This window comes from Balaenoptera musculus, chromosome 11 (genome assembly GCF_009873245.2).
Source record: "Balaenoptera musculus isolate JJ_BM4_2016_0621 chromosome 11, mBalMus1.pri.v3, whole genome shotgun sequence".
Classification (NCBI taxonomy): Eukaryota; Metazoa; Chordata; class Mammalia; order Artiodactyla; family Balaenopteridae; genus Balaenoptera; species Balaenoptera musculus.
Genome location: NC_045795.1, coordinates 55,682,855 through 55,701,260, shown reverse-complemented (window position 1 = coordinate 55,701,260; position 18,406 = coordinate 55,682,855). Strand labels below are relative to the sequence as shown.

Genomic DNA, 18,406 nt, shown 5'->3' with positions numbered 1-18,406 from the left:
CAATGCAGGGGACATGGGTTCGAGCCCTGGTTCCGGAAGATCCCACATGCCGCGGAGCAACTAAGCCCGTGCCCCACAACTACTGAGCCTGCACTCTAGAGCCTGCAAGCCACAACTACTGAAGCCCGTGTGCCACAACTACTGAAGGCCGCAGGCCTAGAGGCCATGCTCCGCAACAAGAGAAGCCACCACAATGAGAAGCCCACGCACCAAAACAAACAGTAACCCCGGCTCGCCGCCACTAGAGAAAGCCCACGCGCATTAACGAAGACCCAATGCAGCCAAAAAAAATAAAATAAATAAAATAAATTTATTTTTTAAAAAAAAAGAACAACCAACCACACATTTAGGAAAACAATGAAGTTCATTTCTCCCGTATAATGTCTGCACGCATAAATCTAAGATGGATTAAAGATTTAAATATTTTTTAACCTATAAAAGTGGCAGAATAAAATACACATGAATATTTCATAGTCTTAGGATGGGGACGACCTTCCTAACAGAGAGGTCTAGAATCCAGAAAGAAAAAGACTGACAGATTTGACCAAATATGAATGTTCAAGGCCCATATAGTAAAGACACCATACGCAAACTTAAAAATCAGGTAAAAGACTGGTGAAAAATATTGTAACACATACAAGAGATATGAGATTACTACTGAAAATACAAGATCCTAAAAATCAGTAAAACAACAGTTAAAAAATAACATAATAATGGGCAAAGAACATAAACAGGCAATTTCCAGAAAAAATAAACACAAATGGCCAATATTTGAAAAGGATACTCAACTGCACTAATAATTAGGTAAAGGGCCATTAAAACACGTCATTTTTTTTAATGACAAAAATTTTAAGTGTTGGTTAGAGGATGAAGGGACAATGACACACAACTGGGGGGAGTGTCAACTGGTAAATGTTTCTGGAGTGCAATTTGCCAGCATGTGTCAAAATTCACATTTTGAAGAGCTTTCGACACAGCAGTTCCTCTACTGTGCAGCTCACCTACAGAAATGTGCACTTGTGCACAAAACACCACATGTGGGGACCTCTGTAATAATGATGCTAGTAAGGATCTGGCATGGTCCAGCAGCAGCTGAAACCAGTGGGTGTCACAGGCCTTTTCTCCCCCTCACTGTCCCATCCCCTCCCGCAGCTCTGGGTTGTCCTCTGATGAGTGAAGGAGAAAGTCAGGCCCATGGGCCGAGACACAGAGTCTGGACTTTAATCTACCATATGATGGGAAGCCATGCAGGAAATGAACACCCATGAGAGAAGAGAAAGGCCCAAAGAGTGATACCCACCTCAGTGAAGAAGCCCGCTATCCCAGCCTGGCAGGAGCCGTGTTCCTCTCCATACTTCTTCTTATACTCTAGAGGGGGAGGGGAGGGAAGAGAAGCAAACCACAGCCTCATCAGTGTGTGCCAGTCGTGTGCGGAGCGCCTGAGCATGCTGGGCATGTTCTTGAGTGCGGCCGCAGGCCCGGCCCAGGGACGCCGTCCAGACTGGGGCACGGAGAAAAGTCTCAGGAATCCACCAGACCTCAAAAATCCAAGCTCTGGTGCCATCAGGTAGTGAGGCTGCCAAGTGCCCTGATGGGCTTTCTCTGTTCATGTGGGAAAGGAGAAGCAGCAGACACAGTAATTAAGTGGGAGGCTGGTGACAATTATCTCATTCACTTCAGAAAGGACGGGAGCCCCAGGAGAAAGAAAGAACCGAAAACACGACACACAGATGGAATGATGTGGCCGTCCCAGTGTGGAGTCCCCTGGGAGACGAGCAAGCCTCCCAAAAAGACACTCCATCCAGCTGGAGGCAATATGCTTTCCACCGTACGACCAGAAACCAGCCCTCAGAACCCAGGGGCCGCGGGAAGAGGGGACTCCACCGGACTGGCCCCAGAGCACAGTGACACCATCATCACTGACACCTCTTGTCTTCCTTGTGTGGAAGGAAAAGGCGAGATCTCTTTTTTCCTCCACAAATGGATACAAATGGATCCAAAAGAAAACAAATGGATAAGTTCTCTTCCCCCACCTGTCCCTCAGTTCCTAATACTCCAACCCAACAAACGGGAACTCTGTTGCTACTGCTTCATTTTTCAGTTGGCATTTTAAGTTTAGCATGTTCTGGGCACTGTGTCAGCTGTACCCACTCACCATTTCATCAATCCCTCATCCCTGGGAGCCCGCATCACCATTTGTTAACAGGTAAAACCCCTGAGGCTCAGAGAGTTTAAGTGATTCGTCCGAGGTCACGAAGCTAGAATTCTATCCAAGTTCAGCAGACTCGGAAATTCACGTTCTTTCACCTCTGTGGCTGATCAAAGGTTTTGCAGTGAGTGATTACACAAAACCCAGAAGGTGACAAGCCATGTGAAATAACAACATGGGTAAAGGCATGGAGATGGAGTGATGTTCAGCTTAGGTGACTCTAATTACATGTGAAACTGACATTGCTGGACAGAGGCTCATGGCTGCCCCTGGGCACCTTCAGGTCCAAGAGACCCAGTAAAATAACCCAGTGACCCCCATGTCACCCCCTGGGCTCCTGACAAGTCTCTGGTTCCATTAAAAGCAATATACTTAATTCTGAAACACAAAATAAATAATACAAAGGAACAGTGAAGCTGTGATTGCAACACAGTGCCACTTCCTGTGGTCCAGAGTTATGTCCTGGAGGAGAAGCAGAAGGGCCCTGGGGAAATACACAGAGGAATTCATTTTCTAACAACACTCACTGCAGAGCCTGCTAACATTCTCCAGTAAGTGGCCATTAACCAACTGCTAAATTACAACGGAATGTCAATGGAGTTACTCCTCTTCCAGGCGAGGGCTAAATCAGTTCCTCCTACCTTGTCCTGTTATTACAAAGAGAACTCACAGCTCTGCCAGAAAGCAACCCAGTGACAGTAGAACACACTTCTCTGCAAAATCTTGCACCAGGGCAGGGAGCGGGACTTATGCAAAGTCATAAAGAGATCCTGCATCAAATTGTACGATGGCAAGAAATCATAAAAACTAATAAATCCTATATCAAATAGCACAATTGCAAAAGGGGTCAAAATGTCCCAACCGGAACAGTCATATTCAATGTGGAAGGTCCGGCAAAAAGCATATCCACCCACTGACCCGATTGTAAGTCTCAGACAAAAGAAACACAGAAAGGAAATTCAGCCCCCACGAGCTGAAGGAAACTACAGTGCAGGACACACAAGTTCAGCCTCATAAATTTAGGACATGAATAGGAATTATGTGGGAATCTTTCATGTTTTAAAGAAAACAGTCTCAAGGTCTCTTTTGTGACAGGGGCTCCAAAATTAGACGGGAAAACTTGTCTTTCTCTACCTCATCCCCACACTCTGCTGGCGAGCGCTGAGTCAGGAGCAGGCCCCAGGTTCCTGAGGTGACCACAGCCATTCTGGGAGCTGGGAGGGTCCCAACCCCACCCCAGGCCAAAGGGCCGCAGGGGAAGCCCTTTGACCAGCACCCCTGCCTCAGCCGGCATCGTGACACCATTCAGAGGTCAGCCCGGCTCCCCAAGCTGGGATGGCCTCTTCCGAGGTCTGTGGGCCTCCCTCACACACAGGAAGCAGTCACCATCTCACCGGCTTTGACATTCCTGAAACCCCAGGGACTATTCCTGCCTTCTCAGCTTGCTCTAGAGCAAGGAATCAAACCACGTGGGGCTCCTGACTAGCACCCATGGCTCCTGAGAGGACAGGTCATGTTCTGACTGCCCAGAAATGCCTGTACTCTGATTAACCCCTTCAACCTGGAACAGGATCCAGTCCTATGCCTCCTCGCTCCCCACAGCACCACACACTTTGGGGGGCAGCTGTGGCAACTCCAGTCTAGGAAGGCTCCACTGGTATGTGTATCTGACATTTCACATTCCACAGCCTTCCAGAACCCCTCCTCAGCTTCTGTGCCCAGGTGACCTTGTAGGTAAAGGTAAGTGATATCCTCTCCCCATCTCAAAATGTGTTTGTTCATCACATAGTTTATTCAACACCGAGATGAATTCACCCATCTCAGTGCCCCCAACACCAGCCCAGTGTAAGGTACAGTGTGTGCAGGTGAGGCTTTGCTGAGGGAAGGTGTGGGCGCTGCCGTCCGTGCCCAGACCCGAGGCCCCAGGCAGAGATGCAAGAGGATCTGGCACATTCTTTCAGCCACTGAGCACCTGGACTCTCCAACTTGCTCGCCTTGGATCTCTGTGCCCCCTGATCTCCCAGCTCTACCCTCTGCCCTCCAGTCCATCAGGTTCTGTGACCTCCACCCCAGCCTTGCTTGTAGAGGAGCTGTGTCCTGGGTACCAGGAATCCTGCTTCTCCAATCAGTGGTATCACTGACCCCAGAGGCCTAAGGATGGAAGTAGGTGTGACTGGAGCAGGGCAAGGACACACAGGATGGATTTTTCTGGGCTTTCCGAACCTAGGTTGACTGATTCTGCCTTGGGCAATTCCATCTCCCTCTTGGGCCTCAAGAGAAACTGCATAGAATATTCAGAACTGGTTCTTCAATCCCTGCCCACCCCCTGGCACGATCCTTCATGGACTGTCCTCAAGGATCTGAGGACACAGATGGGACGGCCCACGCTGGGACATACTGAGCCTGTGTCCAAGCCTGGCCCTCCTGGTACAAAGTGCTCTTCTTCTAAAAGCCAAACTCCTGTGAAGAAGTGACATGAGCAGGCTTCACAGAACACTTCAAAGCTACTCCTGATCAACCACATCTTAAGACTCAGCACCATTGTGCGAGCACAGCCACCCAAACCCCAAGTCAAGTTCTGTGCCTGGCCTGCTCCTTTCCAGTAAAAATCAAACACCCACATTGTGCTGGCCTACCAGATATTCAAAAATCCTGATTAAGTGAGAAGTGATCTAAGAAAGAATTTGTAAAGTGAACAAGGCCACACAACAGGTAAACTGGCACCTCAGGGTGCAGTGGTGGCCCTTAGGGCCCAGGCCTGGGCTATGGGGGCTTCCCAAGAGATGCTGGCCAGATACACTGGACCCTGGACCACAGCATGCTTCAGTTGTTTTCACTCTGTTGAGTGCTATTTGCATGAGTTAAGGATACCACTGTTATTTTAACCTGATACCTTCTGCAAAAAAAAATACATATATATATATAATATATATAAATATATACAAATATATAAAATACATATATATTTTAAAATATTTTATATATTTTATATGTATGTGTGTATATGTGTGTGTGTGTGTGTGTGTGTGTGTGTGAATATATATATATATATATATATATATATATATATGAAGGGCAGGTTGTAGTTTCTCTCTAATCCAGTTCTAAAGTACAGGCCTTTCTTCTTCAAAAAAAAATATATACATAGGGCAATCTATCATTCCCGTATGCTAGAAAGCTCGATTTTGCTTGCCTATACTGGAGAAGGCAGGAGAGCCTCTACCACAGAGCTGTGAGAAGGGGGGTGAGTGTGGAGACAAGGGGCTGTCCCATCACAGCATCCCCAGGTCACACACCCTCCCTCTGCGGAGAGGTCCAGGAAGTAGAGGGCGGAGGGCTGGGGCAGGACCTCCAGCCTCCTGTGTTCTCAAGAAGGACTACTCCTGCACACACAGAGGCACCGGGCCACTCCTGGGCACGTCCATTCAGTCTCCAAAGGCCCCGAGGACGTGGCCGGGGACAGAGGACCACAACACGCCAGTTTCCTCCCTCTCCGCTATGCAACAAAACGTTTATCCACCTCAAAGCAGCACGGGAGAACCGGGCTTGGCACGACAGCAGCTCATGGATGCTGTAACAAACCTGACTCTGTTAAATGTGGGGGAACTGAATCAGGGAAGCAAGACGCGGTGGAACGAGGGGCCCAGACAGCCCTTGCAGGAGCTGGGAACGGGTTGGAAAGCTCTGTCTTTCTGCGGTGGGTGGGTCTGAATTATGTGGCCTGCATCACACACTTTGATTCATTAAGTTGTATGGCTCCTCCAGTCTAAAAATGGTAGTATTTTCCTTGGTTGAGCTGCTGGTTTTACTAAACCCTGTCTAAACAGCAGGCAATTGAGAGAGGAAAAAATACTGGTTTCCAAATGTTCATAACCCACAACTCAATGCATGGAATGTACACTAATGAATTTAATTCATTCAAGAATTAGGCTGGGTGGAGTCGCTTCCTGCACTCTTCCCAAAACATTGGCGGGATAAAACCAACCCATGGAAAGATCAAGATTTACATACAGTGTAACATATATTCTTCCTACTGAGCTCTCTTCCTTTTAACCATTTGAGAAAGTTTCATCTTTCAAAGCTAGTCTTTTTAACACATCAATTTTAAAATTATCTTTCCATAGTTCCTTAGCTTAGCCATGAAATAAAATATCAGAGGAAAAAAATAGCTTTCCAGTCTTAATGTCTGAATTTTTGCTCAATTTCTGAGTGAATACTAACCAACTGATAATTAAACAATTTGATTATACATAAGAACTTATATACAAAACAGAAACAGACCCAGAGACATAGAAACAAATTTACCAAAGGGGAAGAGGTGGGGAGGGATTAATTAGGAGTTTGGGATTAACATACACACACTACTATATATAAAAGAGATAACCAACAAGGACCTACTATATAGCACAGGAAACTATACTGAATATTTTGTAATAACCTTTAAGGGAAAAGAATGTGAAAAAGAATATATATATTATATATATATTTTATATATATATTATATATATTTTATATATATTATATATTTTATATATATATAATACATATATTTTATATATATATATATATATATCACTTTGCTGTAACCTGAAAGTAACACAACATTGTAAATCAACTATACTTCAATTAAAAAACAACAACAATTCGGAGGACAATGAAATCAGGCAGACAGATATCTAGTGATAAAAAGAGCATTTAAATATATAAAACAACCCTCAGTTACAAGAACCACAGCCTAAATGGAAAAAAAAAAAAAGAAACGTGTTCTGAACTTAAAAGCCACCACCCTTCTTCTGCTTCATAAGACTGTGACCTTCATCAACCTCCCTAAGCTTCAGTTTTCTCATTTGTACAATGGTGAAAAGAATACTTAAACCGCCCCCCCCATGATGTGATTACTCAGTAAGATCATAAATGGTAAGTACCTAGCACAACACCTGGAACCCAGTAGGTGCTTGATAAATATTTGGTGACTCTGAATCTGTTAGTGTCTCTTAAAGGAACGAAACCTAAGACATCCATCACACAGATATGTAATTTTAGAAGAGGAGATTCATAACATTTGAATATCCATAAGGAAACTATTAGATGACATAGTTTAAGTAGTCAATAATTCCACACAATGTATGAAACCATGTCTGAAGTGTAGAATATATTTGTGCCCAAGATAAGAATTCTTAGCACCAAAGGGAAAGCTTGATGGGTCTCCCTGAGCTCCAAGAGCCACTGCCAGAGGCTTGGCCCTGGCTGTCCCCTCCAGCCACCCTCCCTCTCAGGGTCCCCCTCCACATTAATTGGGCATACTACAGGACTGCATCTGCTTTTTTTAATTTGCTGTATTTACTTAAATGAGATAATGTTTATGAAAGCTCTTTGGAAACCATAAAATCCTATGTAAATGTAGAGCTCTTTATTTAATAAAAATTTATGAGGCTTGTTCTTGAATTTTTAAATGGATTAACTTAGCCTTTTATGGTTCTCTCCAAAACAAAAACACAACAAAACAAAACCTCAATTGCTTTTCATTTGTAAATGGATCTTGATTGATTTGTATCCCCTGTGGAGCCACAGCCTTCAACATTAGAAGGGGGAAGAGGAATCTTCTCATCTAAATAGGGGAATCTATTTCCTTCTCTAGAAATGATCTCTGTCTTGAGAGATGCAAAAGCAATTAGGAATTAAAGGCCTAGCCACCCCCTGATAACGAAGAAAATGGTACAGAAATCTTTGGAATCAATGGGACAATTTTAAAGCACAGTAAAATTTGATAAATTAGACCCCAACAATTCCAAACTTGAGAATATTTAAACATGGCATGAATTAAACTTCAGATCATCTACATAAAGAGAGCTTACCAAGAAAATTAATTGTGCAAATATGATCTTCAAAGGAATTTTTTAAATTATAATCTTTTCAAGGAGTCTTAAAATCAGGTTAGCAATACCCAGCTTTCCACCCTCCATTATTCATTAAAGCAGGACCACTGGACGTCTTCAGAGAAGGTTTAAGGACACTATGATACTATTTTAAAAGTTAATTAGAAAATTCCCTTTTATTGAGTACTCACCCTGAGCTGTGTTAGGCACATTATATACTTCAAATACCTCTCTCTTTTTTTTTTTGGCCATGCTGCGCGTCTTGTGGGATCTTAGTTCCCCATCAGGGATTGAACCCAGGCCACCACGGTGAAAGTACCGATTCCTAACCACTGGACCACCAGGGAAGTCCCAAATACCTCTTAAGTAGGGATTAATCCCTCCATTTTACAGAGGAGGGCACTGAGGTTCAAGGCTGGGGGCGGGGGGTGGGGGGTTGGGGGTGGTGGTGTCTACCCAAAGTCACCGAATCAGGAAGTAGGAGCTATGGGTTCAATCATAGGAATGAGTGAGTGGTAAAGCCAGATTCTGAAATTAGATCTAATATACAATGGTACCTAATTGCATTTATCAGTGTTTTATTTGGAATACTTTTTGTTAATTTAGCTGAGCTGCTCCCAGATTATTCCATATTAGTGAGAATAAAAAGATGACTTGTTTATAACCCCCCTCCTGCCAAGCTCTGGTTTCTTGCCTCAGTGGACATGAGGGCAAAGGATGAAAGAAATCTCTGCGCTTGATTTTATCAATGCACTGACTTCACTTCGGGGAGTCCTAAAATCCCATTGTAACAGGAAAGAGCTAAATGGGATTCCAAGTTCGATCTGTTTCTTTGCCTTTAACCTTTGCTTTTCGTTGCTTTTGTTATTATAATCATACAGAATGGCCTGCCTCAGGGAACTCTGCCCCTCTGCCTGAATGTTAAAGTGCTCCTGTTCAGCTCATGGGTAGACCATCTGACCCCGCCCACCTGTGGATGGCTGCAAGAAAGAAGAAATTAACACATCCCTTCACCGAGGCTGGCCATTCCAGGAGATATTTGCAAAACTTATGGTATTTTTACTTTACTTCCTCATCTCCTCCCCCTCTCTGTGCTATAAAAGAAACTGGCATCCAAACCCCGATAAGATGATTTATCGGAGACACTAGTCTGCCATCTTCTCAGTCTGCCGGCTTTCCGAATAAAGTCGTATTCCTTGTCTCAACACCTCATCTCCAATTCATTGGCCTGTCGTGCGGCGAGCATAGTGAGCTTGGACTCGGTAACACCATAACTTGGTTAACAGCAACTAATGTTTTACAGTGCATGCTCTTTAATTTAGGAAGCGTTTTGCCCATCTGTCACTCGACTAAAGTTCTCATTTTCTCATACATTCTGATATAAACCAAACCCCATATGGTAGTAATGACGATATTCTCCTATCAAATAAACGGTCTGAGTTAGGGGTACGCGCCATCCGTTTATTTTACTTTGTGTCCTAAATTCATTTTTGTTTCCCATTCTCTCTACATTTCCTGGTTCCAAACAGGATATTCTGATAGCATTTCCCACCAACCAGAAACAGGAAGCACCCGAAAAGCCAGGAGAAAAATGTCCTTGTGCCAAACCAAAGACGGACTTTTTAAGAAGTGAAAAGTTTGAGACATTGTGGACAGGTGCCCACATACTTAGAGGCTCTCCTCAATTAAATCAACCTCCCAACATTCTGGAGCACGGCTGACCCTCACCGAGACCCACAATCAGGCCACAATTAGAGAACAGTGTGTGGTCTTTCTGAACACTTTCACCTGCATTTTCTCATGAGCTTCTCACAATAACCCTCAGAAGTAAATGCAATGGAGGCATCATGGTGTCCATTCCCACCGAGGGTCCAGCCACAGGGTGAGGCCAGGGAGGCAGAAGCCTGGGAGATCGGGCCACACCCAGCCCCACCCTGGGGTCTTTCCACTCTTGCAGAGGAAGTGTCCATCCTCCCCTGCCCAGCACCCACCATTTGTCTTTTCCATGGGCCCCCAACAGGCTGCAGATTCTAGGCGGGTCTCTGTTTTTCCAGTTGTGAAATGAAATAATCCTGCCTTAATGCCACCTTGAACGTGGATGCAGCCTGGGCCCTTGCAGAGGTTCCAGGCCATGTACACGGGCATGGAATTCTCTCCCCACTCAGCTCTGCCACTTTGGAAGCATTATGTTCCCGCTCTGTTTTCCCCTGTAGATGGGGAATTTCTTGGGCTTCATCCATCAGGCACTTGGCACAGGGTCTAACAGGTACTTAATAAAACTGAGTGGACTCTATCCCTGGTAGACAAATTAGTTGCCCAATAGTAATTAACAAACACTTGCTTGGCAGACAGTACATTAGCACATAATACGGTATATTAACATATATGTGCTTATTAGCATATACAATCTTCCCTCAGTATCCATGAGGGCTTGGTTCCAGGATGCCTGCAGATACCAAAATTTGCAGGTGCTCAAGTGCCTTATATAAAATGGCAGAGTACAGCTGACCCTCCACATCCTTGGATGCGGAGGGTCAACTGTAGTATTTTATATATATATGCATATGCCAGCCATTGCTCTAAGAACTTACAAGCTCTAACTTAATCCTCTCCACAGCCCCTTGAGGTAGGTTAGGCACAAGAAGTTAAGTCACTCATCTGAAGTCACAGCATTAACAAGTGGCAGAGCCAGGACTGGGACTCTGACGGTCTAGGCCCAGAGTCTGTGCTCTTAGCCACCACTCTACTTGGCCTCTTGATTGTGCAGCATGTGAATAACAGAATGGAAGTTAAAACTCAGCCTGAGCAAGCCACCCCACATCTCTGGATGTCAGTAAAGACAAAGAGGCCAGGCTGGGTGATATCTGAAAGGTCCGGTCAAACTCCAAAATACTTGTTGTACTTCACTACCATATGACCCCCCAACTGGAACAGACGGCCCGCGTTACTGAGTTTTTCCACATTAAGAGAAAATGATGGTTGCCTTAAGAGCTTAAGTAGGTTTAGTTTAGACCACCAAACAGGGAGATGGAGATCCCAAAGCAAGAGCACAGGCAAGGGCCCTGTGGCCTGCATCCCCCACCTGCCAGCCCCTCTTCTAGAGAAATCTGAGCATCTGCCACACCTCGCCTCTTACAGGACCAAGAACTACAGAGGCGTTCCGTTCAGTCCCCCATTGTTCTAAGGGGCTGCTTATACCCCAATGCTCCCCATCCCGGCCCCACCCCGTACTCCTCCCTGGGCACTGAATGAGTTAGGATACAGAAGTATGGGTGCCCGTGGTAAAGAAGGATTGGGCAGGGCACGACTACTTTGCTACTTTCCTTGCTGGCTCCAGCTGGTCATCATTAAGTCAAGGAACAACCATAGAAAAGAGTGATTCTAGAGGCCGGAGCCCATCCCACAGCCACTGTTGCACGAGGAATGTGGGTTCCTGTGATGAGCCTGTGTCAGTCAGCTATTACTGTGCAACAACCAGGAAATCTCCTTGCAAACAATGACAAGCATTTATTTCTCCCATGCACATCTACAGGTCACCTAGGGTTTGGATGACCTAGCTGGGCTCTGGCTGCAGGTTTAGGGTTTGGGTCTGTTCCACACGTCTCTCTCCTGGGACCAGTGAGCTATGGGGAACACGTTCAGGTAACAGTCCGAAACACCCAGAGGGGTGGGCTCAGAACTCACACTGTACTGTGAGTGACAGACATGTAGAGCAGACATGACTCAACCTGCTACCTGGCCCTGTGGTGCCCTCCTTGGCTCACGGAGGCTTGCACGTTCCCGCCAAGGTCAGGCCAGAGCTGCCAGCAAAGAAGACAGGCAGGTGCTCTTGAGAACACCAACACCCAAAATGTTCATGTTCCCCTCCCTCATGATTGGACCTTTGGGACAGTCCAGTCACCCTCTCTTATTTTGAGAGGGTGAACAACTGGCTCCTATTTAAATCTCATTTAAACCAGAAACACCAAAACACAAAACAAATCCCCACTAACCACCAGGAGACAACATGATTTGCTGAGGTCAGACAAATGAAAATTCAAAACCCAGCTCTATCCACCATGTGCTTTTGAGTGACCTTTGACAATTTACTTAAACGCCAAGTCTTAGCATCCTCATCTGTAACAGGAGAAAGGCAACACAGAACCCCCGCCGCCAAGGGGGCGCCCCCAGGTCCCCTCGGCCCTTACCATTTCTGTGACATGGCCTGACTGCCACCTGCCAGCACCTGCATCTCTCTGCTTGGGGGCTTTCCCCGCCCACACACGTGGCAGGACAGGATGCCCAGTGGATACAGACCCATCCCCTCATCCCTCAGGCAAGATAATTCTGAGGTGTGTGTCCTACGCTGGCCCAGAGATTGTATCCCAGTGGCCCAGGCTGGTAACTTCGTGGGGACCACACCCCTCATGGGCCGCCTTCCCCTCCTTTTCTCACTTTCCCGCTCCCCACTGGTGTCTTAAGGAATAACTTCCAAAACAAACCACTTCTAGTGATTAAGACTCCGTGCTTTCACTGCTGGGGGCAAGGGTTTGATCCCTGGTTGGGGAACTAAGATCCCCACATGCCACATGGCATGGCCAAAAAAAAAAAAGAGAGAGAGAATATATAAAGTCCCCAGACCAACCCCATTCTACTGCTGTTCCCGCCCCCCCCCCCGCAACTGCCTGATAACAGATCCTTTAAAAGTGTAAGCCACAGTGGCTACAGGTACACATGGACATGTGACCCCAGCTCCCTCTCCAAAGGGCAGTCTTTTGCTTTCTGACGCTTATGGTGGTGTACAGGGGAGTCACTAGGGATGGCAACGTGGCCCTATTTCACAAGATAACTTCTGAGAAAACCAGAGTGCTGCTGGTCCTATTGCATAATTAGTTGGGTTCTATCCCCACAGCCTCCATCGTCCCTACTGATTCCCTCACTCCTCCCAGCCTCACAAGCTACCCAACGAGTTCTTCCAGGGCCTTTTCACTTTTCCTCCTGGAAAAAAAAGGAAGTAACCAGCTGGGGCAGTCAGCACAGTCCTGGCCCCTCATCTGTGTCTTTACATGACCTATCCCTCCTCCTCTCGACTGATCACATCATCATCTGTTTTTCAGATGAGGTTTTTCTTCTGATGGGGGCAGTACAGAGATAAACAGGGCCAGAGTTCAGTTGCCTAGCACGGTCCTGCCAGAGCTGATCAGATGCTGACATGGGATCAAAGAAAGGGTCCCCCTCACAGAGGAGAGGGTCCATGCCTCCTGCAGGGACCCGGCCTTTCCCAGAGTCCCTTTTCAATGGCCAAAATTTGAAACATGGGAAAACCCAGGGAGGCCCAAGGGAAAGGTGGCCACGGGCTAGTGGAGACTTCTGTCCAAACAAATAAATTAGGGGGAGAAATAAAACATAAACAGCCAAGCACTTAGCTCACTTGGAATTAGGCTAAGCAAACCCTGAGAGCACAAGCTGTAAAACTACAGTAAATGACACTGAATCCTTAAAGTTCAAATTCAACTGAGCTAAGTCATGATAGGCTCAGTGGTCCCCAGCCCAGGCATTAGAACCATCTTAAGTAGGGAGCCTGAGAAAACATTCTCCTTCCCAAACCCCAAGTGCCCCTTGGTAAGGAGCTCTTAAAACCACGCTGAGGGTGCACCCAACTCTCCAGCATCTGCCAGGGTGTGCAGACCGGATAAGAAGGAAAGCCAGACTTGGGATGTCATGACGTGACTGAACCCTGGGCCTTCTCTTCCCCCTGCCTCAGGACATCTGTCCACGGGTATGGCCAGGAGTTGTCTCGGGAGCGTTATGACTATCTGGGAGCTGCATGGGACTGTGGAGACCATCTGAGCCAACCTCTGAATTTTCATGGGGAGGAAACAGGCCCAGAGAGGGAAAGCAAGTTTCCCAAGGCTGCACAACATCTGGCATTGTCAGGAAACCAAGAGGCTGGTGAATTTCAGTCTGAGACTTCATAAAGCTTGGGAAGCGCCATGGGCTCTGTGGCACAGATGGACAAGGCTGGGCAGGGTCTGGCAACGCTGCCCCTTCCCATCTTCCTCATTACCTGATCCTCGGACACCAAAGGGCCATCTGGGGACACGGTGCAGCCCTTCTGTTAGAGTGTGGAAAGTCGGGGAGAGTGTTCGGATGGTGGTGTGGAGATGGTTGGGGGTTGTTTGGGGCGTGACGTGGGGTCAGAAAGCAAAAGGGAGGATCAGTCAGAGCTCACCTTCATAGCAAGGGATCAGTGTCCTGCCTTGGGCCTGGAGGTTGGGTGGAATGATGTAACAGAAGCCGTGGGGCAGGATGTGGTCTGTTTCGTAGTAGATGTTCTTCCAGCGGTGGGCACAGGCCTAGAGGACAGAGAGAGGTTCAGAGCAGAAGAGTCAGGCCCAGGAGGTTACAAAGCAGAGCCCGGCAGTGCCAGGTGGTTCTGTAGGAGGAGAGAGGTGCAGAGGGGCCAGGAAGCCACTTCCTCTCCCATCCAGCCCAAGTGCTGTGCTGGGTGGGCATCAGCAAACTGCGAGAGCCTGGGGAGCGCCCCTGGGAGCGGCAGACAATCAATAAACATACAAACAAATGGGGATCCTAGCAAGTGCCGGAAAGGAAAGACACTAGGTTATGGACTGAGAATCTGGGAGTGGGGAGGACAGTTTTCACCTGGAGGCCAGGGGCAGCCAAAAGGATGAGAAAGAGCCAAACACACTGGGCACAGAGGGAAGTACTCCAGGAGGGAATACCAGGGGCAACAGAGAAGAAGGCTTAGAGGGTCCAGAGAAAGAAAGGAGGCCCGTGGGGCTGCTCTGGAGGGAGTTGAGGTCAGAGAGGGGACAGGGGCCAGGCCCCGGGAGTCTTATAGACCTTGGGGATGACTGTGACTTTAGTGGATGTGATGACAGAGGGTCTTACACAGGCAAGTGGCATGGTCTGACTCACAGTTTGGAAAGATAACTGGGCTGCCGAGTGGAGACTGTAGACAGGCAACGGTGGAAATGAACATCAGGTGAGAGATGCTACTGCCTGCATCAGGACAGGGGCAGTGGAGATGGGAGAAGGGGGTGACCTCACGATATAGAGGTGGAACTGATGGGCCCAGGGACCCACCAGATGTGGGGAGAGCAGGAAAGGACGGAAAAGGAAACCAGGTAGAGGAAAAGACAAGCACCCAATACCCGCTTCAGGGCCCTCGGGCCAGGATGGATCCGCTGTGCGTGCCCCACACATGCACCTGTTCATTCCTCCATCAAGTATTTATTGAGCACCTACTATGCACCAGGCTCTGAGCTGGGCACTGAAGATGCAGCAGTGAACAGTCACAGGTCCATCTGGTGCAGCAGACAGACTCGAGTCCTCACCAAAGAACATACTGAGAAAAAGCCAGAGACGAGGAGTGCTGCTCCACCCAAAACAGACCCTAAGCTTCAAGGTGCTACCTGCTTGCCCACGGAGTAGCCATCGGCCTCCATCAAACGTGAGACCCGGGCTTCCCTGGTGGCACACTGGTTGAGAATCTGCCTGCCAATGCAGGGGACACGGGTTCGAGCCCTGGTCTGGGAAGATCCCACATGCCGCGGAGCAGCTGGGCCCGTGAGCCACAATTACTGAGCCTGCGCATCTGCAGCCTGTGCTCCGCAACAAGAGAGGCCGCGATAGTGAGAGGCCCGCGCACCGCGATGAGGAGTGGCCCCCGCTTGCCACAACTAGAGAAAGCCCTCGCACAGAAACGAAGACCCAACACAGCCATAAATAAATAAAAAGTAAATAATAAATTGCCATATCTTTAAAAAAAAACAAAAAAAAAAAAACAAAGAAACGTTGAGACCCTTCAGAATCACGTGGAAGCCTTACTAAATCACAGACCGCTGGGCCCCACCCAGAGAGCTGGCTCGGCCAGTCTTCAGGGCCCTGAGAATCTGCATTTCTAACAAGCCCCCAGTTGAGCCGAGGCCACTGGTCCGTGGAGCACCTTCAGGAGCTCCTTTTCAGGTTCAGGGCAAAGCATTCGGTTAAACTGTATGAAGTTGCTGATATTTGACTGTTTTATATCATTAATCAGAAGTAAATGTTTGTTGACGGTCTTTTGAAATAAATTTACATACAGAAAAATGCACAGATCTCAAGTGTACCATCTAATGAGCTTTGACGAATATACTCTCCTGTAACCAAACCCTTAGCAAGATATAGAACATTTCCATCTCACCAGGATGGTCCCACATGCCAGGAAGTGGCCTAGGCCTCTCCGAGGAGGTGACATCTGAGCAGAGACCTGAAGAAAGTGAGGGAGCAACTGGGAGGGGCCCTGAGGTGGGTGAGAGCTTGGCACATGCGAGGAGGTGAGACCGACCCTCTGGTCAGCTCTGGAGGGGAGCCTCTGGGGAGCACTGGGGTCGAACGTGCCAGGAGACACCTGGAGGGAGGGCAGTTCTGGGAGCCAGAAGCAGGAACACAGACTCGCATCCTTCCCCACCAGCACTGGACACACCCAGCCTCACACTCGAGTGCACCCGCGCAGCTGGTGAGGAGCCCAGCTGCTTCCTGCAAAGGTGTGCGCTCTGCCTAGCCCCGCCTGTTTCTCGTGGACATTCACACTCACTTCTGTTATCAGGTTGCTTCACTCTGGCCAACAGACGCATTTTCTTAAAATACTGCATTTTAAAATAATCAAAGTGTTTCACGTCTTTGTTTGCATCAAACACACTGTTTTTGTAGGCTGTAACATTCAGCATTTACATGGTACACATCTGACCGCTTCTGTAACCCTGGAAGGTGGGGAGGTGTCTTAGAATTCCATTTTCTGTACAGGAACCCTGGGTATCAGAGAGTGCTTTGCTTAAGTTCCAGAGCTGGTAAGTGCTGCAAACAACACAGGAACCCACATTTCAGAGTCCTCCTTGTCTTACTAGAAAACATTTCCAACTTATAACTCCCAATACCCACCTGAGAAGCCATCAAAACCCACCCTTTCAAAAACAAAAACAAAAAAAAACCAAAAAAAAACCCACCCTTTGAGGCAGGTCGGGTAGCTATTGCCCTTAGAGCCTCTCCGCAGGTGTCAGGACCCCCGAAATGACCTCTCTGGGGTCGAACAGGATGCCCAGGCCCTGGGTGGTGGGGGAGCTCTCCAGGGCCTGGCTATCCCTGAGGTCACTCTACAAAGAAATTCACTGCCTGCCAGCCTCTCTGGTCTTCATCCCTTCAAGCAAACCGCCCAAGGGCCCTTGACAAGGCTGCTCTCTGTCCACGGGAAAATGAGGACACTCAGAGCGGCAAGAAACCTCAGCTTGCCCACACTTGCCTCGTACCCTATGACGTTAATCTCATTGTTCCTTATACTGCAAACCACCTTCAATCCTCCCCGCGTGGTACTATTCTGCGCTTCTAGCACATTTCTCAATAGACTGAAATGGTATCAGGCAAGAAGCTAAACAACAGTATCACTCGGTGGATCATCACTCCACTCCACTAAGTCTTTTAATTTTATTTTATTTCTGACCAAATTCTGATAGTTTGCAAATTTGAATCACTTACCATCTAATTAGCTGGTACATTAGTTATATTTTAGTTTATGGATTTGGCAAAGCTCATGGGCTTACCATGTTTTACTGTATTTCTGGGTTAGAGGGACCGAAAAGGGTCGAGGCGGGTGCTTACCATGACGCACGCTGACTCTTGTAAGGATGGACTTTCTGTATTTAATGTCTAGCTTATTGTCTTATTGATTGATTGATTGATTGATTGATGGCTGTGTGGGTTGCGGTGTGCGGGCTTCTCATTGCAGTGGCTTCTCTTGTTGCGGAGCACAGCTTTAGGCGCATGGGCTTCAGTAGTTGTGGCTCGTGGGCTCTAGAGCGCAGGCTCAGTAGTTGTGGCGCACGGGCTTAGGTGCTCCGCAGCATGTGGGATCTTCCCCGACCAGGGCTCGAACCCGTGTCCCCTGCATTAGCAGGAAGATTCTTAACCACTGCGCCACCAGGTAAGCCCCATTGTCTTTTTTTTTTAAGTGGCATAAACTATTTAAGAAGTGATCTCGGGGGCTTCCCTGGTGGCGCAGTGGTTGAGAATCTGCCTGCCAATGCAGGGGACACGGGTTCGAGCCCTGGTCTGGGAAGATCCCACATGCCACGGAGCAACTGGGCCCGTGAGCCACAATTACTGAGCCTGCACATCTGGAGCCTGTGCTCCGCAATAAGAGAGGCCGCGATGGTGAGAGGCCTGCGCACAGGGATGAAGAGTGGTCCCCACTTGCCGCAACTAGAGAAAGCCCTCGCACAGAAACGAAGACTCAACACAGTCATAAATAAATAAATAAATAAATAAAAGAACGTGACTTTCTAAAAAA

The 18,406-nt window shown here is 47.6% G+C and overlaps 1 protein-coding gene across 5 annotated transcripts in view; it reads right to left on the bottom strand.

Annotated features, from left to right (window-relative positions):
- Positions 1-18,406, bottom strand: part of ITGA9 (integrin subunit alpha 9) — a 354,859-nt gene that overhangs the window by 310,529 nt on the left and 25,924 nt on the right. For all 5 annotated transcript variants that reach the window (XM_036868321.1, XM_036868322.1, XM_036868324.1 and 2 more), the window contains exons 4-5: positions 14,297-14,420; positions 1,301-1,368 (exon numbers count right to left, since the gene is read on the bottom strand). In XM_036868321.1, the coding sequence (XP_036724216.1) occupies positions 1,301-1,368; positions 14,297-14,420 (192 nt within the window). The remainder of the gene's footprint in view (positions 1-1,300; positions 1,369-14,296; positions 14,421-18,406) is intronic.